This window comes from Colossoma macropomum, unplaced genomic scaffold (assembly GCF_904425465.1).
Source record: "Colossoma macropomum unplaced genomic scaffold, Colossoma_macropomum, whole genome shotgun sequence".
Taxonomy (NCBI): Eukaryota; Metazoa; Chordata; class Actinopteri; order Characiformes; family Serrasalmidae; genus Colossoma; species Colossoma macropomum.
The window spans coordinates 25,264,845-25,281,817 of NW_023494784.1; the positions used below are offsets into that span (position 1 = coordinate 25,264,845).

At 41.0% G+C, this 16,973-nt stretch overlaps 1 protein-coding gene across 2 annotated transcripts in view; it reads right to left on the reverse strand.

The window, feature by feature from the left end:
- Nucleotides 1–11,438, reverse strand: part of enox1 (ecto-NOX disulfide-thiol exchanger 1) — a 71,918-nt gene extending 60,480 nt beyond the window's left edge. The window contains exon 1 of one of the 2 annotated variants that reach the window (XM_036565432.1): nucleotides 11,385–11,438. Coding sequence is in view for 1 of the 2 variants with exons in the window: in XM_036565425.1 (XP_036421318.1) it covers nucleotides 3,671–3,725 (55 nt within the window). In the remaining variant the exon portion in view is untranslated. Of the gene's footprint in view, nucleotides 1–3,670; nucleotides 3,731–11,384 lie in introns of those variants that run through there. The other variant, XM_036565425.1, reaches the window with a different exon arrangement.
- Nucleotides 11,439–16,973: the final 5,535 nt, after the last annotated feature.

Consider the following 16,973-nt stretch of genomic DNA (forward strand, 5'->3'; position numbering starts at 1 on the left):
ACATAAGTGGCCTTCAAAATACGTGGCAGCTGACTCCTTTTATCTTCATATGCATTGCAATACCCTTTTGAACTTCTGCTATTCTCCATACAGCCGAAACAGACCTTGATAAAGAATTCAGATGTCCTGGCTATAGGCAGTTTAAATACTGGTTACTCAAAACATGACAGCAATCAGAAATCAGACAAGAGGGCTACTAGGCCTCATCTGGAATTCAATGAGCTAGTTTAAGGTATTGCAAGATCTTCATAAACTGACAAATTTGACATGAGTGTCACCAAGTTTTACCATGAAAAGAAGCCTCAGTGCCAGCAGTTATGATTTCTACCATAATGCCTAATGTCTGTGGAATCACTGTGGAATTGAGGGGAATGAGTTTGGCTGTGTGCACCATTCAACTGAAGAAAGTGGTCATATGACTCTCAAGTACTAGATCTAACTTATGCACCCATGAGAACATTTTCACCACATTGCCACATACCTGTGGTCATTTGATTTACAAGAAGAAAATGATTGATGTATATTTGAAACCGGGGATTGAAACTTCAGGAAATATCATCTGGAAATCAAGGCTAACTAGCCATTCCTGTTTATGCACAGGCTTTTCAAAGGCCATTGCCTGTTGTTGTCTCATGCCAAACTTGCAGAAAATCAGCCCCTTAAATGCCATCAGTTGCTCCAGTTTTCCATTCCTTTGTCCTATAACTTCAGAATAACCCAGGTTGCAGTGTAATTACTGAATAATAAGCCATAAGATAGTGGTTCTTAAAACAGTACTCAGGGCTTTATCTCTATGTGTTGGGAGTTGAAGTCTAGCAAAAATGTGGACCTTCTGGGGGGCCATCAGCATTTATGAAAGTGCTAGTTTTTCTTTATTGCGGTAGTATTATGTATGCAATTTCTGATGTGAAGACAGCTCCAGTTTATAGCTGTTTATTTTATCGCAGCAAGACCATCTGTAAAGAGATAAGAACTGTTTTCACAACAAGGGGTTCTTCTTCCCTTTTCGCCCCTCATTGCTCACTAGCAGCTCCATGCAGAGTCACAACATTTCACACACAGATAGCCAGCTTAACTCCTTAAATGGCCTTAAAAGTTTTATTATACACTTCTATAACCTAAGAATAGCTCAGCCACTTGCCATTAAAGTCTCTGTAGTTATTGAATAATAAGACCTAGTATGTAATAAGCCTAGGATTTTAAGGGGTTAACCTCAAAGCAGTGTTATAGGGGAAAATAATTTCACTAGGGTGCCTGCAGAAAGAGGTTAAACAACATAGCACAACTTACATTTAATAGCACAGCTATAAAAACAATCAGTAATATAAAGTGGTATAAATATATCCTGAACAACAGATTTGGCTTTGGAGCCTTTAGTCTCAATACAACACATATTATAAGAATGGAGAAAAATTTATACAGGCTGAACAAAGGAACGCCACCCCTGTCTCCCCTCACTCCCCAAAGAACTACATTAGTATACAGAATCGGTATATTCCCATGGGAATATGCTGAGTCTCCATCCAATAAAGAGGATTATAGATTTTACCCTGTGCGGCTAAGTGTTACCAAAGAAATATCCGCCTTCTGCAAAAGTCATTAGAATTTAAACCATTATTTCCTTTGGATATCACTGTACTGTTCTGCATGCATTACCTTCAGAATGAATGGAGACAGCTTTTGCACTGATATTATACAGCACGCTCTTATTTGCCTGATGCCTGGAGTGTGTATCTGCTAAATGTGGAACAGGAATGTGTGTGCGTGTGAGAGACAGAGAGAGATAGATTGATAGCAAGAGAGATAGAGAGACAGATAGAGAGCTGGATGGAAAGACAGAGTGTGAGAATGTGTGCTACTCTGTAGCTCTCAGGCTGTAGATTTCACATGCTGCCTCAGTGTCACTGTGATGGGGGAGGGATAATGTTACACTTATTTTTGACACCCTCGGGAGGTGGTTGCTAAAACATTAATGGGGAAACACCACAGTGACAGGAGAAAACTCAGTCTGAACACTGGATGCTTTCTGTGTGTACACGCAAATAATAGTATAATAGTATCATAGTATCATTATGCATGCTGCACTTAACTGAGAGGAATCACAACAGAAATATAGCATAAAATCATTTTCTCTATTAAGAGGCCACCAGTGTTCAAATAAAACAATGTGTCAACACAATCTGGAGTGACCCAACATTCCCCAGCAAAATGGTCCATGGCACACATGAAATCAAATATGTTTTCATTTAGACTGCGAAGCCACTGACAGACATTTGTTTTTACAGACACGGCCCCCATCCCAAAGTAATTATTTTGTGGAAATCCAGCAAAAAAAAATTGGAGTCTAAACAGGGTTTCTTTCTGTGGCATGCCTCGCTAGTGAGTAATTTTTCCAAATGTCAGTAAAATTACAGAGGCAGTTAGGTCTGCACCTCCAGTTTTCATGCTAGGCTCCTTTCCCTCTGGAGAAGGAACTCCATTGCACTGAGAAACAATAGACTCTGTAGCATTCAGGTGCTGCCGCTCCGTCACGCTCGAAGAAAAACTGAAGGAGTGTGCCTATGCAAATCGTTTGAGGTAGATTGAGCAGGGAAAGGCACTGTCCCCAGTTTCATTATTTATTCTCTAAACTTCTGGCTTCTTGCTAGCACTTCCAGGGAACACATGTCTTGACATGAGTTTGCACCCTCCCCCCAACACAAAAATGCCCAGTCAAAGTCACACCCCAATTAAGATTAAAAGAATCCAAGGACATGCTTGTGCATTGTTGCTAAGCAACCTGTTAATTTTCCACTGAAAAGTGTCAGATCTGTGGCAGGTACATGTGTATATCAGTCTGAGCGCACTGATCTATTCCTCTTATTGGTGAACACAGAATCAGCTCTGCTCATGCACAGTAGGCTATTTTGAATTGTTGTATTTACAGCAAAGGAACCATGGCATGTAATAACAACAAAAGGTTTATTTACACACACATTTTGGTGAATATATAGAACTATGCAAAAGATGAATAAAACGTTCGTTAATTTCATTTCCTCCCTTTGTCTTTATTACAGCTTCCATTATTTTTCTGGCGATTTGTTTTCAGTTTTTCAAAAAAATAAAAATACGCAGGAATATTTTTTTCACACCTCCAAAGTTCAGCCTCAGAAGTTGGTTGCATTTTCTGCTCCTCACAATCCAAGTAATCCCCACATTCAGTGTTGTTGAAGAGGTCTGGACTCTGGGGTGGTCAGTCCATTGATCTGAGAACACCAGCAGCTTCTTTATTTGATTTGATGTCTATTTTCTTTTCTCAGTAATGGCTCCTTAACAACTACACATCATGTCAGACCCATAGCACTGAGTTGTCTTCTCACAGTGGATGGATGCACCTTTGGATTATTTAATATCAAGAGCAGAATTAGATTTTCTCCTCTCTCTCAAAGATGAAAGATTTAAGTACTGTTTATCTAATGGGTGCAGTTTTGGTGGTCTTCCGGGCCTTCATCCTTTGGATTTCCACTTTCTTATGCAAGTGCATTATCTTATATCTAATTTCCTCATAAACATCTCATGAAAACCAATAATGTGTACTTAATGGCCATTTTGACTGGTGGTCTATGACTTTTTCCACAGTACTGCATTATTTGAAACAATGACATTTAGAAGATAAGATAGAAACACTGACCTGCCCATATTGCTAAGCTCCAACAACAATTCCACATCACTATAAAGTGGGTCATGAACAGTGTCATGCTTTGTCATACGTGGACTTCAGGCATTTTCTCCATTTTTAATCCATGTATCGCTCAGGGTGCATGCACACGCTTGAACAGAAGGGCACATCAGATGGTGGAGATTCATAGTTTAACTCCAGCAATCCGCGCAGGCTGTATTTATGTTGTCAGGAGTGAGTTAATGTCAGAGGCTGAAGGAGGTGATGCAGCACTGCTATACAGCTTTAAGGTCCAATGCACAGTTCAGTGCTCTTCTACCCACCCCGACCCTCAGTAATACAGAGAGAGGCTGTAGCCCTGCAGTCCGCAGATGATTCACATTTTTCTCACTCTTAGTTATAAGTCCAGCCCCTTCGGGTCATATCAATTCCCCAAGCAATCTAGGTGAAAGGAAGTGGGCCAGAGATGAGACAGTGACCAGGAGATGTACTCTGCACGAGCACAGTCGCTGCTGACACAGTCACCGCTGTTCAAATGACAAAAAACAAAACTTGAATGTAAGAAGCAATGTTTGTTATTTGAAGCCAAGCCACGGCTTGAGCCAGAGATGAAAGAGGATTCTCTTCATATCAGTCAGTCATTCCATCCAACTAGAAGACAAAGGCAGCCCAGCACAATCCCCTGATTACTGGCCACTGCTGTCTAGAGAAATCCCATCACAGACATGTGAGCGTAGAGAGTATTGGAGTTGCAGCCCAATCAGACCCACTAAGCTCTTCATCACCTCGCCATCACCTCCAGCTGCAGAGGGAGAGAGGTAGGCAGTATTAAGCAGACAGGGAGGAGCTGAGGCTGAGAGCAAGTGGTCCAGTGCTGGACGTATGACCTACTCTTCTTCAGCAGCCTCCCACCATCCCCCACGTTTATCACTCTTTGTCCTTGCAGCAGAGTAGAGAAGAGATCAGAGCTGCCCTTGAAGAGGTTGTGCATAAAAAGGGAAGGACTGATATGGAATTAATGGGCTGATAATGACAACAGATAACCTTGTTGTGGCTGCTATCAATACCAGTAGTCAATAATTTTACTTTTTCTGCATTTTAAAACTCTATAATGCACTCATGCAGTGCAGTGAGCATAAGGCTAAAAATCTAATAAGGTTAAAAATCTACAGAGAGATAATTGATTATTCACTCATTTTACACACTGTAGCTAAATCAGGCATGATGTAAACATTTCAATACTTAGCAGACAATGGCAGATGAATGTAATGCTAAGAGCCTCACCTTGAGACTCTCATTGGTATTGCAATGGTGTTTCGGCCTTGAGGAGGAATCAAACACTTCATCATTCATGTGCAGGGCTGTGATGTTATACACTATGCTATATATTTCACTGAACAAAAGCTGAGTCTGGGACACCCACCACTCACCACTCGTGACTACACGGGCATCAGTGCATGCATAAGCACAAACAGGGCACCAAGTTATGGGTTGCAATTATCAACTGTAATTTCAATATTAAACCAATAATAGCAAAATTTCCTCAATTTGTGAAAATGTGATTCGGTCATAGATCTTTCCAGCCGTGATATTATTCATAGTAACACACAACCTCGAGTGTTTAAGTGCTTTCATACAACAGTTCTGCAAAAGTGCATCAAACATGCTTTAATATTAGTAATTCCTTCTGTTAGGGATAGACCTGTATAACTGTTGCATCAGGTTCAGCTAAGCCAGTTTCAACCAGTCTGTAAATGATTTTACAGCCCATCTTGTTTTCTGAATTGTATTCTGTAAATTTCTAGCTAATTCCAGTTTGTTTAGTTGTTCTGCTGTCATAGCTGCTGACCAAAAAGCTTGCTTATGGTCAACAACAGGTTCAAAATTTTGTGGAGTCCTGCTGTTACACTCAGAATCCGACCAAACGAACTGCAGGTCAAATACCATCTTATAGAAGTTATCCAATGAGTCCATTTTCTGTTTTTGTATGTGCTAAAGTAGAAACAAATGGTTAATTGCAGCATAAAGTGAATCGTTATTTGCCAACCGGATCAGAAGAATCATGCGGTTATTGTGAAAAGGCTGTGCTGTTATCACAAATAGGCCTACATGGAATGGATATAACAGTTCTCAACCAATCCGTTTGTGTAGTCAGAACTATCTGTTCCACAACTGGCGAAATATGTTGCACCCACATAATACAGTCCATTCTTAAAAATAAAATGTCAAAAATGGTTATTTGCAGCAATGCCAAGGAAAAAACTACTTCCAGCCTTTCAGTGGAGTTTTTAAGAAGCATTTTTATAAATGAGATGTGTGAAGAACCTTTTTAAAGTTTAAGAACCTCCATATAATGTAAAAGTTCTATACTGATTAAAGCTTTTTACTAGAACTGTACATCCAAGCCAACAGCCATTTACGAGCTTTTATGGTAAAGAGGATGAAGGTCTTCTATGGACACAGCAAAAACCATTAGCATCCACAGGACTGAGCACTGTTGCATTATCCAACAATATAAAATCTACAAAACTGGGGGACATTTTATGCACCCGTGTGAACATCTCACTTATGCAGGAACTTTTTCCCCTCCTCTCTGCCAAGCAATGGGAATGGCAGATTAAAGCTTGCCTTTTCTTCTCTTTGTTCCCTCTAGAGGAAGAAAAAGACTAAAATAATCTCTCTTCTTTCCAGAGGAAAAATCCCATTCTTTCCTGTAAGAGCCCATTTCTCACTGTCACGGTGCCACCAGGCTTTGGACACACTGGGTTTGGACACACTGAGCCTCTGGCTGAAAGGACAGCTGTGACCCTGCGTCACACCGGAGAGGGTCTTCCACTCAGCCTAGCCAATGCTCTTCTGTCAAAGTGACCCCTAATCACAACACACAGCACCTGCTAAGAGAACCTCATGGGCTCATCTGCAGTAATCCTGCTCCGCATGCACATCACTGCTGCAGCGCTGCACCTGCACACCACTACAGCCTCATGCTTGCATGTTGCATAAAACACCACGTCTTAACCTTTGGGTCGCAAGCACAGAACATAAACAATGCACACAGATAAACAAGAAAATCCTCTTTGGAACAGCCCGAAACAGCAAAAAGAAAACAACCAGGTCCACGTAGTGAGCTTCAGACCAAACCACTTATCTCTCATCCTAATAATCCAGACTGGACTTCCAATCATTTTCATTCACATAGTGCTGCGTGATTCATTTGAGCCTATGACAGTAAATTCTCATTTATTTTTGTGTCTTCAGTAGGGGTGGGCAATACGATGATATAATATCATCATTGTGATAAATTATGTTACAGTACGCTTTTCTGAACATATTGTGGATATTGTACATAAGTCCTATTTTAAAACACTGACTAAGAAACTACTAAAAAGCAGTTTCCATAAATCTTAACACAATTTCACTCCTTCAATTTTACTCTTTAGTCTTTTAGTCCTCTAAACTTGTTTCAGTGCAAGATCAGTAAGCCAGAATAGCAGGTGTTTAAGCCTTCTCACTATGCTAACTTTAGCCTCTGGTGGTAACATACAGCTGTTTATTGTGTATCATGAAAATGTCTCCAAGTGTTGTGATGTTGTATATTTTTCATATTGCCCACTCTAATCGTCAGCATTCATAGTGCAAGGTTTGTCAGGTTTATAGTCAGGAGTACTTTTATTATTTACATTGATCCACCCATGGAACTTCTATTTATTCATATGAACTAAACCACAATGCATTGTGAATAACAGCCCTGCATTTGTACGTGACAGTGACAATTACAGCCTCAAATAGAATCATTTCCACAGCACTGTAAAAATAAAACATGGAGCCGAATTAAATTCATAGATGTGTGTAGTCTGCTAAATGTTCCAACAGCTAATCCCCAGACAGTGAAATGTGCAGAGACACAGGAAAACCAGCTTTGTCCACACTACTATGGTGCAGTACTGACTGCTTGTGTATACAGAGGCAGCAGTATATGCTTGTGTCTGTGATAAGCTCTTTCCGGTCATGGGCTGGTAATAGGAAGACTGAAGGTCTGCTCTTATCTGCAGCACCCTCGTTTATCCCTCTAACTCTGAGAGTCCCAGCCAACACACCTCTCAAGACAAATGAAAACATAATTGAGGTCATGTGGTGCTTTTTTCTTAACAGAAAATAGTCCATCGCAACCACTAATGTAGGCACTTGTTATCTGACACAGAGATTAAAGGAGGTGAGAAAACTACCCATTTTAACAGGCAGCCATATTTGTTCGATACTAAACTATCATTGAGGGAAATTTAAATAGGGCATTAAGTGCTACCCATGGCTAATTAACTTCAGCACTTAAAATGTGTAATTGCAATAAAAAAAACTAGTTGAGCTGAAAGGAAAAGCAGCCAATTCAAACCTTGCAAATATTTCTTTTATAAGAATGAAAGTAATGTATATTTTCATTGCATTTCAAAGTACTGTGTTGGGTATTTTGTATTCCATAGTTTTCTGAGAGATATACAGTCTTCTGTGTCCTGAATCACAGCTGGCCCCCCCCTCAGAGTTTCGCTTTATCTCTCGTTGTCGTACACTAAACCAGTCGCCTTTATTCCAGCAACTGAGAAGCAGCAAATTGCATTTCCTGCTTGCTTTTCCATGGATGTCCATATAAATTAAATTAACCTGATTTGATGCCAAGCGTTACTGGAAGGCTCCACAGCTCCTATAAAATACAGCTTATAGCAGCGCACACACCACCACAAAAAGTATCCCCACATCAAAGGGCACTTTCATATCTGCTGTGCTGAAAAGCAATAAGAAATGGTGGCCCCTGAGGACAAAGAGCAGCTGTGACCAAAGCCATTCTAATCTGGCACAATGGATGACGCTGGCCTCATCTGTGATGATCATAGTTGATGAATGGAAGAGCAGACACCCAAGGATGACTATATCTGATGCGGTGACACTAATGACGCCAGGCTCCACTAACCAGAGGAGACAGCTGGTGGTGGCGGCCAGCGGCGAGGGGAAAAGCATGCCATGGCAAATACCATCACCTTCCCGGCGTCCTACATCTCTGAGCGAAAGCTAGCCATCGACATGACCTCAGCTTTCATCTGCGTGCGGCTAAAAGGAGAGCATGCAGCTCCTTTCTATTTCAGCATTTAACAACAGACCTTTGGAGGAAATGCAAACCATGTGATGCAACACAATGCACCCACAGCAGTGTAATTTTTCTCCAGCTGATATTTACACAAGCACTTCAGTCGCTTTCGCATGCAGAGCCAGCGGAAAATGTTAATAAAAATGCAGGCTATTAAAAAAAAAAAAAAGAGGCAGCCATGTATCTGCAGAGCTGTAAGCGAGCCTAATTGGACACCCTTTGGATCGATGGAAAACACAGCTGGGTTTTTTGAAAAGACAAGGCCAGCAGGAAGACCTTCCAGTCTCGTAGCTGAATTAACATTTTTAAAACTCCAGAACCAGGCAAATGTAATGTACTACATTAAAATGCCACCGCAATTACTGACAATAATTTAATTTCAGTGGGACTAGAAGGCATTGGTAAGGTTTCGCTTTTGCAGCATGACAGTATTTATAAACAGTATGAGTGGGAGAATATTTGCCAGGAAGGGTAATGTAAATGGTCAGTCAAAACCTGGCATGTCACCTTTTGTTTGTGCCAAAACACAAACATAACAATGATGTGCTATATTATAACATATTAGAGAACTGTGTCCCACAGTGTCCTTTGTGTTTTTTACTGCATAAGTAATTTTGGACAAACACTACTTATTGGTGTACATTTGATATCAATAAAGCAACACTAGACAGAATAGAAAGGACATATACTGGCTCCAAATAGTTACCTATAAACAGACAACAGAACCATGGAAGTTTTAACAATGGACAAATTAGATAAGATGCTATGTGGGTTCAGATACATTTTAAGTATCTTGTTCCAAAACATATTAAACTTTTCCTTTTTTGGCATGATACATGTTTTTCAGTGTAGGTTTACACATACAAGAAATATCGATATCTTTTTTGATTATACCACTTTATTTTGATTATACCTCCACATGCATATAGGTGCATTTTGTATTTCTACAATTACAGACTGTAGTCAATCTGTTTCTCTGCATACTTTTTAGCCCCCTTTCACCCTGTTCTTCGATGGTCAGCACCCCCACAGGACCACCACAGAGCAGGTATTATTTGGGCAGTGGATCATTGTCAGCACTGCATTGACACTGATGTGGTGGTAACATTTTAGTGTGTGTTGCGCTGGTACAAGTGGAGCAGACACAGCAGTGCTGCTGGAGTTTTTAAACATCTCACTGTCACTGCTGGACTGAGAATAGTCCACCAACCAAAAATATCTAGCCAACAGTGACCTGATGACCACTGGTGAAGGACTAGAGGATGACCAACACAAACTGTGCAGCAACAGGTGAGCTACTGTCTCTGACTTTACATCTACAAAGTAGACCAACAAAGTAGGAGTATCTGACAGAGTGGACATTGCATCAGTGCAACACATACTAACACACCACCAAAACGTCAGTGTCACTGCAGTGATGATCCACCACCCAAATAATACCTGCACTGTGGTGGTCCTCTGAGGGTCCTGACTGCCAAAGAACAGGAAAAAAGGGGGCTAACAAAGTATGCACAGACATAGATTAACTACAGTCTGTAATGCAGAACTGCAAAGTGCACCTATATAGTAAGAGGACCTGATAAAATGTATAATGTATTGAAGCTGATGTGTGGACAAGTGGTGTGATGTGTGGACAAGTGGTGTGGTGTGTAGATATAACACAACCTTAAAAGATATATCACAAGACTTAAAACGGTTCTATTTTACATTCGTGAGAGCCTTGAAAGTGCGAAAAGTACATTAAGAGGTTTAAAGAGAGTTTCAGCCCTGAGCCTGAATGAGTGCGGAGTTGTTTGGCCCTGTAGCCTAGCAGATCGCAGAACCCTCTCCATGGTGCTGAAGCGTCTCCCAGGTGACCGTGTCATCAAGGCCATCAGCCAATCAGATGCTGCTCGGTTCAATCACTGTGGTTCATTAGAGCTGCTCTTACTCTTTAATGGCTCATTAAAAAACACAGCGCTCTTTGAAGCTGATGACGTACCTTGCGAGATGAAAGAGAACTGCAGATCACAGAGGGCCGCTGAGGAGGACTGGGCTTAATTATAACGACTGCTGTCAGATTCCTCAAGCTCGTCCAGAAAACTGTGCCTTCTACATAAAACTTAGAGAACAGCTGCCACGACAGAAGTCACTGTTACTGCTCGTGTACAGCGCACAGACTATGTTGCTAATTCGCAGAGACTCACATAGATTAGACCACAGAAACAACAGCCCTGGGTCCGAGAGCACTTTGCTGCTGCACATGTTCCACCACGAACACCTCGTCCTCAACATTTCAGTAATTAACACCGAAAACATTCAACACGTTACAGATTATCTGGCTTCTCCCTCAGCAAAGTAACCTACCGCACGCTGTCCGAGCCTGTGCGGGGTTATTCGTGCTAAAATCCACCACCAGCTCGTCTTTAACTTTGCCTGTCCGGTTAATGAAGAGATACACAGTCCATTCCTGAGCTCACTGCACGCCGTGTAAAACAATAGCGCGCTGAAGTCTACAGGCAGTCGAGGCAGCGTCGCAGGCAGCACGAAAACACAGACGGGTCCGCGCTAACCGCGAGCTTTAACGGCGAAGGAAGCGAGAGCTCTTACCGTCCCCAGACGAGTTCCCGCTGAACGTCGAGCCGCCGTTCCCGCCTGAGCTGCTGGAGTAGAGAGCCGAACGGCTGATGTGGAGCTCCGCCGCTGCGCCACAGCTCGCACCGCCTTCAGCCTGGCGGGGGCGCGCGCCACCCAGCAGCGGGCACGCGCACCGAGCAGCAAGGACGGTTCAGGTGTTTCAGCGCGTTCACGAGCAGCTCCTCAAACCCCCCTCAGGACTCAGTACACGAGGAACCATGTGCTCACTGTGTCCATCTAAAATATGCTAATCTGCATGTACAGCTAATTTACTGATATTATATCTGATTTTTTGTACTGGAGATAATCTGTAGCCAGATAAATGTGTAAATGTGGAGGGAAAAAACAGCCATAAAAAATCGTGGTAAAATATTTTATAGATTTAATCCAATGTCTTTTACCCTTGATGTCTCTTTAATTTATTGGGCTTCTTACTGGGCCTAAACTAATCGATATAACGTCTATCAAATAACATAAAGCTGCTAAACATGCTAATGTTTTAGATGCAGCGTGTGTATACGAGCCTAGATATTCAATGAATATGAACATAATGATAGTCATTGGTTGTTCACGTCAGTGTGTTACGAAATATTTAACGTAAAATCTCATAAGTATTTGAGGCTGTTTATACAAAAGCAGATTTACTGGAAATACTGAAATACTGACCGAGCGGATCTCCATTGAGAACAGTCTTCAGCTGATCAGAGCTCAAAACACTCCGGAGCATTTCTGGTCCCTTTACTCCCCCTGGTGGTCACACAAAATATGATCATAAGGACAGGCATTTCATTCATAAGCTCAGATTACATAATATAGGCATATTATCATGTGTTAAATAGCATCATCTGTTGGTCTAAATTGATAGTCCTCTACAGTCTGATTAGTAGAGATGGTGCTGTATATGGCACTACTGTGTGAACAACATAGTGTGGATGAAAATTACCTTGTGTAGGTGTATGCAAAAGTTTGAACACCCCTGGTCAAATTACATGTTTTGTTGATTTTCTATAAATGAAAATAAGTCAACACTTCATTTACAGAGAACACACGTAAATATGCCATTTTCTTCACATCTTAGTGCAAAATGTCTGTTTTCTTTACTATTTATTTATTTATTTAGGTGAGTTCAACATATTGGGGAAAAAACAAAATCTAAAATATCCTATAACTTTTGCACAGACCACATTTTATGTTTTTCTTCCCAATGTGCTGAATTCAGCAAAAATAAAAACAAAAAAAGTAAAGTAACAGTAACAGTAACGTGCAGAAATGTATTCCCTGTAGAAGAAATTTTAACTTATTTTCACTTAGGAAAAAAAAAACATGTAATTTGCCACCCAAACATTTGCATGCGAATTCTTGTGTTACCTGATGACTTGTTTTTGTAGCAGTTTTAAAGACTACAAAGCAGTGGGGATTTGTTATTGTGTGAAAATGGATTCATGGATCTATTTGGCAAACAGGCAAATAAACCCGACCCTGTGAGTCTGACAGGAGAAACAGCAGTGTGTGTTACAGCATGCAGTAATAAACTGTAATGAAACATTGTAAGAGAGAGTGCATGTTTATCTGTGCGCATGCTCTAAAACAGAAGACCATCGCCCTGAAATAGGCTCATTTACTCCAGTAATGCGCTACACTGTGTAGAACCAAGGCTTGAATTGGCCCTTTTCACATTTCTGCATTTTTTCTGCCGGAAGTAGTCGTTGCAGAGTAACACTGCTTCCGCTAAAGCAATTACAATAGCAATAATGACGAGTTGAGCATGTACAGATCACTCAAGTATTAGAGCTTGAAACAAAAAGTCTTATCTCAGTTTCAATGGTTTGTCAGCTGATGATGGGCAGAGGAAAATGAGTTTGTGCAGTTAATAAGAGAAACTATGGAGTTAAATCAGTGTCACCAGAACCTGAACCTGAATTCGTAATGCTGAACAGGAATTGTACCAAATGTGGTATTGTACCAAACTGGACAAATCTGGTTTTAAAACTGGCTCCCAGTTAAAACTGACTTTCAGGTAATTCTCTGAAGCTGAGTCTGAAACCCTACGGAGTCCTCCCGGCTTCTAACTGCTTTACCCTTAACGCTCCTTCAGATGGGGTCTTTTCGGTGTGGAAAATAATTTTAGTGTATATCAGTATTTTTCCCACAGAAGCAGTCAAACCTTAAGTCCAAGGTCGGAGGAAGGTATTCAAAATCCAAAAAAGACAAGAGAAAGTGTTTAAAATTTAAGGTCTAAGTCGATGAAAAGTTTCCAAAACCAAAGTCCAAACAGCTCTAAAGCGTTCAAAACTCAGTGCTCAATATCTGAAATTTTGAAACGCTGTATTTCGGCAGAGAAATGTTAGAACCACAGTTCAGCAGAGCGTGACGTGCCCTTTCTGAAAGCACTGGATGGCATCGCCAGCCTACAGGGAACCAGAGATACGGACCCCTGAATCTCACAAATTTGGGTCCGTCTAAGGTGCACGCTTAGGCGGCCTCGCCGAGAAGCTCACTCCGCGAGACTATCGGCTAGTATCATAAAGATAAATAATCCCACTCAACGTTTTTAATATAGATGACGAATCATTTGCTGTGGGTTACGTAGCTGGCTAATTAACCTAGCTAGCTGTTTAGCGTTAGCTGTAAGTTAGCTAAAGCTTGCCGCAGATTTTCTGGACAGGCTAACGATAGCGTTTTCATGTTGTTTTGTTTTTTACATGGTTGCTTCTTTGGTAGCTAAATATCAACGTAGTTTTGACACAGGTAATCTTTGCTGCAATGAAAGACTGAAAACGCGTGCCTTTTTACATTCAAAGGGAAAAGAAGTTCCCCAGAATGGGTGGATTAATAGCTAGTTAGTTATGTCTCATCCAACAATCTTAGCTAGCTAGCTAAGTTACCTCAGGCCCGAGTACACCAACGGGACAAATACGAACAAAGACTGGCACTGTGATGTTTCCCTTTGTCCTTAAATATTCAGAAAAGACCTGACGAGCAAAATAAATTGGGGTGAAGGGGGAGAGAACACTCTAGAACCTTTAAACTACCAAGCATGGACGTGGCACACAAACTGTATGTTTGTGTTTGTCCCGTCTGTGTACTCTGGCTTGAGGTTTTCGAGTTAAAGAACACTGGTTTGGTTATGAATGTCTTAATGACGAGCTTAAATTCTTTCCTGGTGAAGGTGCTAAGTTAGCTAACAAACCAGTTGCTGTTCTGAGTAAAGAAGTAAAGCTCGGGGGACAAGCCTCTCAAAATTGGTGGTTGCTACGTTTTTTGCCTGTTCTGCTGTATAACAAAATTGTGGACACAGACGATGCTGTGTGGCAGATGCTGCTTCCGTTGAGTAAAGTACAGCCTCAATGCCATAAAGTTGGGATGTCTACAAATTGTGGACATGTCTACAAATTGTGGAACAATGTTAGAAAAATGTTCCTCAACGTAAAAATGTGAAGACTTTGGATATCCCATCATCTACAGTACATAATATCATCAAAAAAGATTAAGAGAATCTGGAGAAATTCCTGTATGCAAGGGACAAGGCTGGTGGTCAGTATTGGATGCTTGTGATCTTGAGGCCCTCAGGTGGCACTTCACTGAAAACAGGCATAATTATGTAGTGGAAATCACTGCATGGGCTCAGGAACACTTCCAGAAATCATTGCTCTGTGGTCAGATTAAACAAAATTTGAAATTCTTTTTGGAAACCACAGATGCTGTGTCCTGCAGACTCAAGAGGAGAGGGACCATCTAGCTTCTTATCAGTGCCAAGTTCAAAAGCCTGCATCACTGATGGTATGGGGTTGCATTAGTGCCTATGGCGTGGGCAGCTTACCCATCTGGGAAGGCACTATCAAGGCTGAACAGTATATAAAGGTTTTAGAACAACATATGCTCCCATCCAGACAATGTTACTTTCAGGAAAGTCTTTGCATATTTCAGCAAGACAATGCTAAACCACATACTGCATCCATAACAACAGCATGGCTTCGCAGAAGAAGAGTCTGGGTGCTGAACTGGCCTGCCTGCAGTCCAGACCTTTCACCAACAGAAAATATTTGGTACATCATGAAAAAACTGGCAAAGAAGACCCAGGACTGTTGAGCAGCTAGAATCCTACATCAGACAAGAATGGGACAACATTCCTCTCCCAAAACTCCAGCAACCTCACTTCCCAGACGTTTACAGACTGTTGTTAAAAGAAGAGGGGATGCTACACAATGGTAGACATGACCCTGTCCCAACTTTTTTGAGATGCGTTGCTGCCATCAAATTCTGAATGAGTTAATGCTTTTCATGAAATGGTAAAATGTCTCACTTTCAACATCTGATATGTGTTTTATGTTCTATTGTAAATAAAATGTGGGTCTATGAGATTTGCAAATCACATTCTGTTTTTATTTATGTTTATTTACATTTTACACAGTTGAGGGTATGTGGAACTGGGAAAGATGTTTCCACAGTACAGATTAAGACCAAAACATCACTACCTTCTTCACTATGCTGACTTAACTGTACACTGTGCACTTACACGGACCTGGACGTTACGTTTTGAAAACAAGCACAGCTACTTTAAAAGGTATGTCAGATCAAACCATAATGTGAAAAATGTGACAAAGTCACTTGCAGAGCGGCATCAGCTGTTTCAGGCTTTTATGTCCAGTGGTAGTGTGTTGACAAACCAGGGCCAAGGCCAGGCAGCAGACAAACAGACTAAACCAACCATCTGCTAGCTGCCTTGAGACGCCACATAGGTTCCACCCAATCTGGGTCTGTGTCTGATCAAAAATCCTAGAAAAGTTTGCTTTAGTAACTTGATTAATATCAGATCAGTTATACCAGTTTGCAGTGACAGCACCTTTGGTCTAAAACTAGGACTGCTTAACAAAAGATCTCTTACATCTAAGGCTGTCGTTGTAAATGAAATTATTACCGATCATGATTCTGATGCTCTGTGCCTTACAGAAACGTGGATTAGACCCCACAGGCTACAGTTATGCGCATAGCCCTTGTTTAAGCAGCTGGGGTTGAGGTATAGCAACCATCTATACACAGGCTTTAGGCATGAGCCAGAAAGTAGGATACAAATTCTCTTCTTTTGAAATTCTATTTATTAATATAAGTGATCGAGGAACAAATAGGAATTCCTTTTCACTAATTACAATCTATAGGCCGCCGGGGCCGTATTTTCAGTTCTTACAGGAATTTTCTGACTTTCTAAGTTTAATAACATTTTCAAATAAAGTGATAATTGTCGGAGATATTAATATTCACTTTGATAAACCTCAAGATGCACTAAGTAAGGTGTTTATATCTATCTTAAACTCTGTAGGTTTTACTCAAAACTATAAAGGGACCCACTCATTATTGCAGCCACACTTTAGACTTAATTCTGACCTTCGGTGTAAACATAGATCATTTAGCCGTTCTCCTCCAAAGCACAGCAGTCTCAGATCATTACTTAATCTCATATGAAATCTGCTTTAGTAGTACGTTCATCACCATGCTATCGTGTTATCAGAAACCTCACACAGTTGTCAGATTCTATCAGATAATGTGGCTCCATTAAAAACTAAG